The 13,241-nt window shown below is 39.5% G+C and overlaps 1 protein-coding gene across 4 annotated transcripts in view; it reads right to left on the reverse strand.

The window, feature by feature from the left end:
• Positions 1–13,241, reverse strand: part of LOC126419922 (inhibitor of nuclear factor kappa-B kinase subunit alpha) — a 176,749-nt gene that overhangs the window by 122,300 nt on the left and 41,208 nt on the right. For all 4 annotated transcript variants that reach the window (XM_050087209.1, XM_050087207.1, XM_050087208.1 and 1 more), the window contains exon 4: positions 11,918–12,076. In XM_050087209.1, the coding sequence (XP_049943166.1) occupies positions 11,918–12,076 (159 nt within the window). The remainder of the gene's footprint in view (positions 1–11,917; positions 12,077–13,241) is intronic.

Below are 13,241 nucleotides of genomic sequence, written 5' to 3' on the forward strand. Positions count from 1 at the left end.
AAGCAATGTAACATGCGAGATATTTTAATACATTATAAGGCACATAGGACATTTTAAACTTTTGAAGCCAATATTCACAAGCAAGTTTTCTTTGTTTCCTTCTTCGGTAGTATTGTATGATGATTTCACATCTATATCAATGTATGACTGTAAAGGGCATTTTTGTAACCTGTATTGACTGGAACAGTTTAGAACTGCAGTGGAATGTGGAAATAGTAAGTCTATGTGACATCTTGGTTCAGTCCAAGAGTCAACATGTGTGTCTCTCTCATGTTTCTTATATCACTAGTGAGATCAATGAGCCGTCCTATACAAAACGGTGGGAAACACACCGTTCTTCCTATATGCATACATGGAAAAAACTTTCAAAAATCTTCTAAAAATTTTCTGATTCTCGGGGAATATCTCAAATGCAACATCTTGAATGTATCATTTACAGATCAACATCGTTACTTTCAGTTTCTCTTTTCAGTATGTACTTTACAGTTTGTGCCATGCAGTGTGAAAGTAACTTTGTAAATGATCTCACATTTTGGTTTACACATGCAGTAACATTCAGGTGCACATTAATACACAATAAGTAATTGAAGATCACCTTTCTGATTATCCAGCAGCTCATGTATTACTTCCTTTGCCATAGTCATTCCATCGCACAAACCAAGGCCTTCGCAATGTCACGTAAAACCATTAAATTCCTGTTACAGCATGTAGGGTACGCAAAGATTTGAAAAACTTTTTTTTTGTACAGGTTACTTCCATACTGTCAGTTTTTTGGCCCCACGTAGCAAGCAACAGCTACAATGTGGAGTCCAGCTTCTTTTGTTTCTTTTATTATTTATTCTGTGAGCTTGTAAGTTATCATCATGTCGAAGTCATGATATACTGACTGCTTCCGTGTATCAATTAAGACAAGGATTATCACCACCTGAAGATTTTCATCCTGACGATTTTGACACAGACCAAGTTCGCATCAGATGGATCAAACATATTCGACTCTCAAAATTATTTCACTGAAGGTAAGAACTTATACCTGCTTGAAGGTTTTAATTAATTCTGTTGTAGCACCAATTAAGTTTGTAGCCTCTTCTAAAATTTGCAAGGTACACTGAAGTAGCTTAATCTATTTTTGGAGTTCTGAACAGCATGGCAAAGTTTACTTCTGTCATCTCAAATAATTGTATGCTTTCAGAGAAAGAGCCCTTAGTCTTGATGTTATCTTCTGTGCCCCATATAAGATGTTTTTCCTTTCTGAATATACATAGTACCAGCTCTAGTGTGACAGACTTCATTGAATAGTGTGTGTGTGTGTGTGTGTGTGTGTGTGTGTGTGTGTGTGTGTGTGTGTCACTACTGACAGAAAGTTTCATTTAATAATAGCTAGATATGACATTGCCCTCAACCTTAACTTGTTTCATATATGCAATCATTTTTCTATGAATCAGACTTCATTGTCTTTAATGTTTCTTGAGGTCCTCAGTTTCCTCATCTCTCACAAACAAAGCTGCACCCATAACAGCTTGTAACGCATATCTGTGTAGGCTTATCGGAATGCAGTTTAGCCGAGAGCAGTATTTGAATTACATGCCTGTACAGCTTCTTTCTGTCTACTGGTCGAGGACCTATTGTGCTTTGCTGGAAGCTTTACAGCAGTGGGGCCGCTTGGTCGTCACAAAGTCTGTGCGCATAGTTTCAGACAAAGCACTTGTGGGTTTTAAGCAAACCCGTGACATTAGCAAGCTGTTGCAGCTATGGAGTATAAAAGTACTGTTCATATTTACACACATGAAGTGCAAACTATACTATGCACTGAGACACACAAAGTATTATACGAAAGATGGTTTAATTATGCATCTAATGAAATAAAGATATCGCCTGAGTGCTATATGGAAAAGAAGTTACATAGATAAAAAAGTTTAGCTACAATGTGTGCACTTGATAATTTATACATAATGTCCACAGAGGCTGAGCAATAGGTTTGTTGCTTTTGATGAGACACATCAATTAAAATAATCACGTTATCCATAACACTAGTAATTAAGATGAATCAATTTAATTGGAAATTAATTAAATTCAGCTTAACTTAGACAAAGACAGATACACTGGGAGCATGACAGTATGTGTTGGAAGCAAGCACTAGTAACTACACACAATTTAGATTACAAGATTATTATTTTTTATTTATCATTTTTATTGTTTGATGCTAAATTTACATAGTTTGGCCCACAGTTTGAATTCTACCAAACATACGTAAATTTTGACTACAGCAATGAAAAGATGAGACAAAATCTGCAATTGTAAGCTAAATAACACAGATGCCAAAGAAAGTTAAAACTTCGAATAATTAAACTCAGATTTACGGGCAGCATTTCAATTAAATATATGTATAAAAAGTTGTAAATATTGCTGATCACATGAGGGACTTGCGTGATGTCACTGGGAGCACTTTTCACAGGAGGGAGATGCTGAGAATTTGAGAAGGGATTAGCGATCACATGAAGGACTTGCATGACATCACTGGGACCACTTTTCATGGGAGGGAGATGATGAGAATGAGAGAAGGGGTTAGTACTTGGAGGGGGTGACCTAGGCTTTGAAAGGGCTGCAGCCAGGTTCCTCATAACATGTCCATAAGTGATAGTTTGTCTGTCGGGGTCTGTCTGTCTGTCAGTCGCAGCTTAGTAAGTATGAGGTCAGAGATGATTGTTTCGAGGAGTGGTTTAGCTGTGACTTAGGTGTCTGAACATATGCTGCATTTCGTGTGGACCAGGATGAATATTGTGCAGTCTTTGACTTAGTTTATGGTGCAGTCACAGATTATTTGGGATCAGTTTGGGCTCTCATAATTTTGCAGTGTGCCGCAGCAGTTAGTGTAATCATTATTTGAATTCCATATCTAATCAAAGTGCAGGACAATACATCAGTGTGTCAGCTAGCCTTGAGTGACAATATTTTATCATAATTTGTAGCTGTGAACAGCCTGCTGTTTTCCAGTTAGTTTATTAATTTATTAAATTTATGATGCATTTTTATCCACCAATGTGGCTCTAGTCATATCATTTACTGCTGCATAATAGCTCGTGTTGATCACCAGAAACCAATAACATGTGTTGTGAGCTCAATAAATTTGATTTGTGAAATCTTAGCTCACTCGCAGTTGCATTAATAAATTAAAAACCTGCACTTGTGTTTCAGTCTCACAGTTAGTGGAATTCAGACCAGTTTTCAGTAACCATAATAAAGTTGTATTTTAAATTAAAGTGTCACATTTTAGGAAATAAAATCTGCCCCAAGATGAACAGAAGCAGAGACCAACTTCAGCAATAAATTATAATTTAATTACACATCTCTCTCCATCGCTTTTAACTGTCCAGTCAACTCTTCTGTTTCCAAAAAATGACTGTTCAAGTTGTTAATGCACTTTTTTAACACAAATCTCACACACAAGCAACAGTTTCTTTCTTTGATAACCAATACATAAAAGTAGATAGTATGTGCTTACAGATTCTCAGTAATACACTGTTAATAAGAACCAAAACTTCGCATTTAACGCCCACGCGCACGCGCACACGCACACACACACACACACACACACACACACACACACACACACACACACACACACACACAGAGAGAGAGAGAGAGAGAGAGAGAGAGAGAGAGAGATATTTTAGTATACTTAGAAAAGTGTCTGTTAATGCCTGTTAAAGTAATTAAGTAGTTAATTTGTACCTTTTCACCTACACTACTATAACAGGCTAAGGAATTATGAATTTTATCTCCAAGCCATTGAGATATTTACTGCTTGGTTTCAATATATTCCTTAGAGATAGACCTAGCAACATATTTTTTCAAATTCAATATGCAATACTCAAAGAGAACATGTTCTAAGCTTACCACCACAGTACCAACACTTATTATATCCTACTGCTTGCACTGATACCCAAGTGCATTAAACAGTATCATTTTTCAAGATACAATGGCCAAAATCTAGAGTTTAGTGGCCAATATTGTTTCAACATTTGTCAAGCAAAACAATATTCGCTAGAAAAGTAGCAAGCACATAACAGACCATAATACTTTGCACACTCAAAAACAATACCATTTGAAAATGGAGATACACAAAAACTTATGCTCCATCAGAATGTCTCTACGGTGATGTCACAGTTGTCTACAAGAGCAGACAACACAAATTCTTACTACACATTTCTGTGGAACAGATGTAGAAGTAACTTTGGGTGTGCCCCAGAGAAGTGTATTGGGCCCTCCCTGCTCATGTTATACATTAATAACCTTGCAGACAACGTTAATAGTAAAATCGAGCTTTTTGCAAATGATGAGTTACCTATAATGAAGCACTGTCTGAAGGAAGCTGCATAAATATTCTGTCGGATCTTTATAGGATTTCAAAGTGGTGAGAAGACTGGCAACTTGTTTTAAATGTTCAGAAATGTAAAATTCTGCACTTCACAAAATGAAAATACTGTAGAATGCTGTGATTATAATGTCAATGAATCACTGCTGGAACTGCTCAACTCACACAAAAGAACCTACATGTAATTCTTTGTATGGATATGAAATGGCTTTATCACACAGGCTCAGTTGTGAGTAAAGCAGGTGGTAGACTTCATACCGGGGAAGTGCAATCAATCTACTAAGGATATTTCTAACAAATCACTCATGCGACCCATTGTAGGATATTGCTCAAGTGTATGGGACCCATACCATATAGGATTAACAGGGTTCAAAATGGCTCTGAGCACTATTCGACTTAACTTCTGAGGTCATCAGTCGCCTAGAACTTAGAACTAATTAAACCTAACTAACCTAAGAACATCACACACATCCATGCCCGAGGCAGGATTTGAACCTGCGACTGTAGCGCCTAGAACCGCATGGCCCCTCCGGCCGGCGATTAACAGGAGATATTGGGTGTATACAGAGAAGGACAATATGAATGGTCAATGGTTAGTCTGAATCCTAGTAACTAGTACAATGAAACGCACCCTCTTGCATGCACTTTGTGCTGGTTTGTAGAGTACAGATGCAGATGTAGACGTAGAAACATTTTCTTCCTCATAGAAGTTTGCCCTATAATATTATGCCACACGTCATTAGTAAATAAAAATAGGAAAAGTAAATCAACTCTTTGATATTATCAACTCCAAAGTTTGCTACCACCAATGGTGTTTCTATATTAAGACCTGTAGCAGCGTGTATTGGAAAGTCCATTTGTGACTGAATAAAAGGCTTGAATATTAGCCAGACTAGCCTCTTTTCATATGATGTGTGTCTCACAAAAGACACTAGGGAGGGATCCACAGGTCACGAGGTGTGTTTGCTGTCTATTGTCCCTGTGTCTGCCACTTGTTGCTATGCACAGTTCTTCGACACCAAAAGTTTGCACCTGCTCTCCACACTGTGTGACTGAGTGTACTGGTGTTTTCTTTTTCTTTTGTCCAGTTTAATTCCTTCAAATATTGTTGCTGGATATAATTACTGTAACTGTGCCAAGTCCGGCACTTTCCGCACTTGTTTGACGTTGCTGGGCCCGGTTGTCATCTATAATGTGCGACTGAGTGTTCAGGTGTTTTGTTTTAAGTTTCCTGTCGAGTTTCCTTTCGGTATGATATACACCAAGGCTCAATGAATGTTTCTTGTACTGAACTATGCAAAAACAATCATATGTGGAATGTCAGCTTGAATTCATACCAAAATTTCCTGCTATTCACATTCCCAACGATTCGTAGATGCGAGATGCTTTTTTGCTGATGAAGCATGGCTATACTTCTCAGGATACGTAAATTTTCAGAATAATTGACACAGGAGCTCCAAAAATCCACATGAATTACACCAAAAATTTCTGCTTGATGTGAAAACAGGAGTGTGGGGTGCAATTAGTGCAAGCCGAATTACTGGACCTATCTTTTTCATGAAACAATATGCTCTAACAGATAGGTGAACAATACATCCCCCCCCTTTTTTCTGAGAATTAACACCTAACAAAAAGCTGTAATGTTATTTCATGCAGAACAATGCAAGACTACACATCGCTAATGCTTTTATGACAGCAATACAGAGTGTTTTTGATAATACAAAAGTTGACTGGCCTCCTCATTCCTCAGATCTAAATCTGTGTGATTTTTATCTTTGCGGGATGTTAAAAGACAAGGTGTATATAACCAAGCCCCATACACTCAAAGAGTTGGAAGACAAGGTTTGGCTAGTCATTTTCCTGATTTCAGCAGCCAAAATTTCCCGAGTGTTTACAAATATGTTCACATGTCAGGCTGCTGTTACCACAGAGAGACATCACTCTGAGCACCTACAGTAAGTAAAGGTAAGCTCAAGTTAATCTGATGGCAACATTGTTTATGCTTAACGCAGAGAAGTGCACACACAGCTGATGATTGGCAGATTAGAGTCCAAGATTTGGATGCGGCGGTGGCCAGCGGATGCAGTGACAGGCGCCTTTGGCCATGCCATGTGATGCACGGACATCTCCTGAGCATCTTTCGTGAGACACCCTATATTTCCAAAGCATCTTAAGCAATCTGTTAAATTTTATTGGAACTGACATTTAAAAAAAGTGCTGAGTATTATACACACATCAAAATAAGTTTTGCATCACCTCGGTTCTGAGAGCTCCGGAACCTATACAGAAAATTGGAATATAGATCAACATAAACATCATTTCTGCCCTTTTTATTACTCATCAAAACCACACATTGCGTGTTGTACCACCATACAGCAAGACCTTCAGAGGTGGTGGTCCAAATTGCTGTACACACTGGTACCCCTAATACCCAGTAGCACATCCTCTTGCATTGATGCATGCCTGTATTAATCGTGGCATACGATCCACAAGTTCATCAAGGCACTGTTGGTCCAGATTGTTCCTCTCCTCAACGACAATTCAGCGCAGATCCCTCAGAGTGGTTGGTGGGTCATGCCACCCATAAACAGCCCTTTTCAATCTATCCCAGGCATGTTTGATAGTGTTCATGTCTGAAGAACATGCTGGCCACTTTAGTCGAGTAATGTTATCCTGAAGGAAGTCATTCATTCACAAGGTGTGCATGAATTGTCATCCATGAAGACAAATGCCTCGCCAATATGCTGTCGATATTGTTGCACTATCGGTCGAAGAATGGCATTCACGTTTCGTACAGCCTTTACGGTGCCTTCCATGACCACCAGGTGCCTATGTCGGCCCCACATAATGCCACCCCAAAGTATCAGGGAACCTCTACCTTGCTACATTCACTGGACAGTGTGTCAAAGGCATTCAGCCTGACTGAGTTGCCTCCTGTTAAATTTTATTGGAACTGACATTTTAAAAAGTACTGAGTATTATACACACATCAAAAAAAAGTTTTGCATCACCTTGGTTCTGAGAGTTCTGGAACTTATACTCTCCGACAAGTGTCTGGTTGAAGGCAAATATGACACTCATCAGTTAAGAGAATATGATGCCAATCCTGAGTGGTCCATGCAGCATGTTGTTGGGCCCATCTGTACCACGCTGCATGGTGTTGTAGTTGCAAAGATGGACGTACCCACGGACGATGGGAGTGAAGTTGCACATCATGCAGCCTATTGCGCACAGTTTGAGTCATGACAATGCCCTGTGGCTGCATGAAAAGCACCACTCAATATGGTGGCATTGCTGTCAGGGTTTCTCAAAGCCATAATCCGTAGGTACCAGCCATCCACTGCAGTAGTAACCCTTGGGCGGCCTGAGCAAGGCATGTCATCAACAGTTCCTCTCTCTCTCTCTGTATCTCCTCCTTGTCTGAACAACATCGCTTTGGTTCACTCTGAGACGCCTGGACACTTCCCTTGTTGCGAGCCCTTCATGGCACAAAGTAACAATGCGGACATGATCAAACCGCGGTACTGACCATCTAGGCACGGTTGAACTACAGGCAACACGAGCTGTGTACCTCCTTCCTGGTGGAATGACGAACTGATCGGCTGTTGGACCCCCTCCATCTATTAAGCGCTGCTAATGCATGGTTGATTACATCTTTGGGTGGGTTTAGTGACATCTCTGTACAGTCAAAGGGACTGTGTCTGTGATATAATATTCACAGTCAACATCTATCTTCAGGAGTTCTGGGAACCGCAGTGATGCAAAACTTTTTTTTTTTTATTTGTGTACAGGGTTACATTAAGTCTGGGAACACTTTCAATTATCTATTGCATAAGAACTAAACACTGTACAGATATCATACATATTGCATTTTGAAGAGACACTCTGAAAGTATTTTTACGAACATTTGACATGAGAACCATGAGTGACTCGGCAGACGTCAAAACAGTAATCGAATTCTTGCCATACCCATCCCAGCATGGCATCGTCGACTGTGGCAGTCGCTTCCCGTATTCTCTCCCAGAGCTCTTCTACATCATGTGGTAGAGGTGGTACATACACCAGATCTTTAATGTGTCCCCACTGAAGAAAGTCACATGGAGTGAGATATGGTGATTGGGTGGCCATTTCATGAAACAGCTGTCCCCTTCTGTAGCACGGTTGATCCATCGATGTGGCAGCTCCGTGCTCAGGTATCCATGAACTTCACGACGAAAATGGGGTGTTGCCCCATCCTGCTGGAAGATGAACAGAGAGTCTGATTGCATTTGAGGCATCAGCCATTGCAACATGTCCATGTAGGAATATCCAGTGACGGTGCTCTCAGTGAAGGAGAATGGCCTGTACAGTTTTCGATGTGACAAGGCACAAAAAACATTTCCCTTTGGGGAATCACGGTCAAATTCAATGCATTCATGTGGATGCTTTGTACTCAAGCTTCGACAATTATGCATGTTCACTTTCCCATTAGTGTGAAAAAAAGGCTTAGCGCTAAAAATTAAGTGATCAACAACGCCATCTCCATCCTCAATCAATTATTGCAACTGCGAACAAAACTCAAAACGCTTGTCTTTGTCTTCATCACTGACTTCTGCACTAGCTTCTGTCGCAGGATTTTCCACACTGCCATTGGAGCCATTTGGAGTTCATGGGGTACACAATGCACTGATTTCTTTGGACTCCTTATGAATGTGTCCTGTACGCGTGCCACATTCACTTCGCTCACTCTGGGACGTCCGCTTCTCTTTGCCAGGCACAAGCAACCCGTCATAACGAATTTGTACCCGTCATAACGAATTTGTTGTGCCAGTGGTAAATGGCCTTCTTTGTTGGTGGCTTCTTAACGTACTTGGTTCTAAACATCCATTGAACAGCTGTAGCACACTTGTTTTTGTCGAACTCCAACACACAGAAAGCTCGCTCCGCACCTGAATGCACCATGTTTGCGGCTAGTGCTGACTATCAGCAAATTACCAAACTACGCTGTGGCAGTATACATGAAACAAAAACTTTCAGGGTTTCTCTTCAAAATGACAGATGTATGATATCTGTGCAATGTTTGGTTCTTGTGAAATAAATAATAGAAAGTGTTCCTGGACTTTATGTACACCCTGGATTTTCTTAGGTTGTTTATGCTAACCTCTGATTTTAGGTTTGGCATATGATACCCAGTTCCAATTATTATTAACTTTGTTATACAGCAATAATGGTTATATTATTATTATTATTACTATTACTGCAGTAACTGTTTTATAGCAGTATAACAATTCACAGAAGCTTATTAGTTACGGAAGTTGTCATCTTGTAATGCCCAAGCAATTCTTCCATTAAAATCAACACATATTTTGCTGTGTAATCTCTTTAAAAAAATATGATAAATTTCCACAATTTAATCGCTGTATATAACAATTAATGACTCACAATATAATCATCCATAACCAATTGTGCAAAAACTCCATCTATTTCTTATAAATTTATGCATTACAGCTGTTACTTTCTGCTTACTACTCCAATACACACTTGTTTTGGTATGTGTTGTTCATACCACTGCTATTATTGATTTTTAGTAAATCATGAAATCAAATCTTGCATTTAGTTGCTGATGTAAAGCTGTGTTGTTCATAGTAGAACAGTAGATCTGAAATATAAACTAACATCAGGCTGCAGATCATCATATGGGGTTTTCACAGTAAATAGTTCCGTCTGAAATTTCAGATTTGATAATGAAATTAATGTGGCTCAGTGATTGAATGGTCTGCAAATATACAGGTTTGGGGCTCAATACTCAGTTGATATACTTTTTTTCCGTCACTTATAGCTTCTTTCATATCTGGCAGTTATCTGTTAAAGTGAAAAATGCACAGTTGCGCAGCGGTTCTAAGTTCTGGCAAAAAATGTAGATCACCCAAGAGTCAAGGAAAGGCAAGGACACAACTACAACTGGGTCATGCCTAACAAAGTAGAATTTCATACCACCCTTTGGGTTGAGAGCAGTTTTACTTTTTACTGGAGTTTAATATAACAGTGATTCACCAGTAAGGAAATTTGGGAGTGAAAATAAGCGATGTCCAATGATACCCGCAGCTTTACTGCTACCATAACAGAGCTTTTGTATTATCTTCACTAGCACAGGCTGTGAAAAAGCTATTAAATTTTAACATGTAGTAAACGGCATGCTCTACCAACTGGGTGATTAAACTAGCCATTTGGCCATAGTTTGGCAGTGATCACTCAAACAGGTTACTAAAGTCAAATGAAAAAAATGTGCAGCAGTTGTAGAAAATCTAATACATGGCCTATCAGCTTTTACAGGTGGTCATGCCTCTCAGTAACAGGACTGCAATGAATGTTTGCAGATGTGGCTCGAATGTTAGTATAAGGGAACACTATGATACAGAACACTGTGCTCTAGTTTTCCAGTGTGTTACCTATACGAGGTTTGGCTGTTCATCAACATGTTAACAGAAGCAATGAATGTCACCAGTGTTTCCTCAACCTCCTTGTCCCAGCTTTAAGCAAATAATATTTCTCTGTTATAAATGAAAAGTGTAGTTTTACTACTGAGTTCACATATGCACATTTCATTAGGTGCTACAATTGCTTCATAATATTTTCTGGTTGTGCCTTTGGGGTCCGCCTTCCAGTCGAATTTATTACCTACGACACTGTGCTACACATGTTCTTCCATGTAATGAAGCAGAAGAGGACTTGTAAGAGGAATAAGTATCTCATCTGCTCCAACTACATGAGCGCAGTAAACACTACAAGAAAGAAGTATGTAAGAGAGAAAATTATTGAATACATGCAGGACATCCTTCTCATTTCACAGTAATAAGATAAATAAGTGCTCCATCACTGGAAACAAAGTCAGAGGAGAATCTTGGGCAATGATGGAGAAGGTGCACTGTGGTAAACTGCCCCATCACTTCACATTATAACCTCCCTGCTAAACACAGAAAGCATGAATTGAAGAGAAATGAAATCATCAGAGGCACAATATAACAAGTTTCATCAAACCAATGGCCTATCTTTGGGGAGCACAATGTTAGCTGCTCAGATGGTAAAAAAAAAGTAACTTTAAAAGGTTAGAAATGCAAAATTGTCTCATGGCACAGTCTCCAGAGTAAGGAATTGGCTGTTTGTAGAGTCTGTGGTGTGACATTTTAATTAGATTTACTTTATATGCAGACTACAGAACATCTCTACATGTTGCTGATAACTTGTCCTGTCGTTTTGGCAGTGTCAAGAAGAGTGTACAGAAAGTTTTGAAATTTTGTATTGTGTTAGGGCTGCTTCCTGAAGTTTAAAGTCTCAGGCACATATGGAATTTTACCTGTAACATCTTTACTTCCTGAGACAAAAAGTACATTCGAATATGAGTGTGTGTGTATATGTGTGTGTGTGTGTGTGTGTGTGTGTGTGTGTGTGTGTGTGTGTGTGTGTGTGTCAATTTTTATTACTTAAGACAAACTTTTCACAAATTTTCACAATTCTAACCATCTTCGAATAAAACATATTAAGATTATTTCCAGTTCATCTGCATACCTTTTTTTCCTTTTGTTGAAGTACGATATTCTCCGGTTTCAAATCTCGGTGTGTAATCTTCATGGTGTGAAGGTACTGTATTGCACTCTTCACATCAGAAATGAGAGCACGAACATCAGCTTCATTCAGCCCACAACAGTTTTCCCTTTTATTTAAAACCTGCATTGGAAGTAAAATGATATTAGTATGGCAGAAAACATGTTTTCTCTGAAATGACATAAAAATGCAGTTTCCTGTGCAGTACAATAAAATTTTTCTGGTCAGTAGAGTGCATCTTGTAAAATGATGTAGCAATGTTTTGGTAATGGTAGGTGGTTGCCTTCATCAGGGCAATGAGGTGACCTTCATTTACCAGAAGATTTTTTTTTTTTTAAACCAACTCCAGCTACAAAAGCCTGTGGACTTGCTTCCTGTAGGTTACTTTGAGAACTCTACTCCTGGAAGGACACGAAGAGGAACTGTGCATGCCCTTTCAAAGGAACTGCCACACTCTCATGTGTTGCCCACATCACAGCTGCCGACTACACGGTGAGATGACTCTGCCACCTTCTCTGTAGGAAAGAAATTTGTGGCACCTTGGCTGGCACCTTATGATCCATCGAATAGCCACACAACAGAGTGCCATGCATTGCCACCCTGTTGAGACACCTACAACCCAAATGTGGTTCATCTTGCCTGCAGTAGCTGCTGTGGAGCCAACATTGTGCCACTGTTGCCTGCACTAGCCCGCTTTCATAGGCCATGTGATGCCAGCACAACTTCCCAGTGTTCCTCTGCTGGACGGTTTTAGAAGACACCACCCACCATCTCGCCAGTTAGTTTGTGAGTGTGAGAGATCCAATTTCATTTTGCGAGTTCAACATTGATCTTCAACGACTTCTAGTCATCAGAGTGCAGTGTTTGTCAGTCAAAACAAAGATATTGATAGTGTGGCTGATATGGTCTCTGTCTATGGCAGTGTTTCCCTACTGTGACACACTGTGTACTCACAAACTGTACATTCAGGAACTGGAACTGAGTAGTCGAATTTCTCATCAGATCAGGGCAATCTTTCAGACGTAACCATTCAAAACCTGTTCAGTTGCTATTCAGAACCTACGTTACTGTGTATTCTCTGTGTAAGTAATAAAGTTCTATTGGTGTTGACTACCTAGACACATCTCTCTTCTTGTAGTGTGCAACTTCATACAACAGGGTACTAAAGTGATGGTGAAGTAAACATTTATTTCTCCTGTGCCACATTCGTCTCAACGGCGACTTGTTTTGCTTCTGTCTTGTGCCCCACCAGGTAGTTTTTTTTCTCTGCGTTCATGTACCCATTCTT

The sequence above is a fragment of the Schistocerca serialis genome, chromosome 9 (genome assembly GCF_023864345.2).
Source record: "Schistocerca serialis cubense isolate TAMUIC-IGC-003099 chromosome 9, iqSchSeri2.2, whole genome shotgun sequence".
NCBI classification, from domain to species: domain Eukaryota; kingdom Metazoa; phylum Arthropoda; class Insecta; order Orthoptera; family Acrididae; genus Schistocerca; species Schistocerca serialis.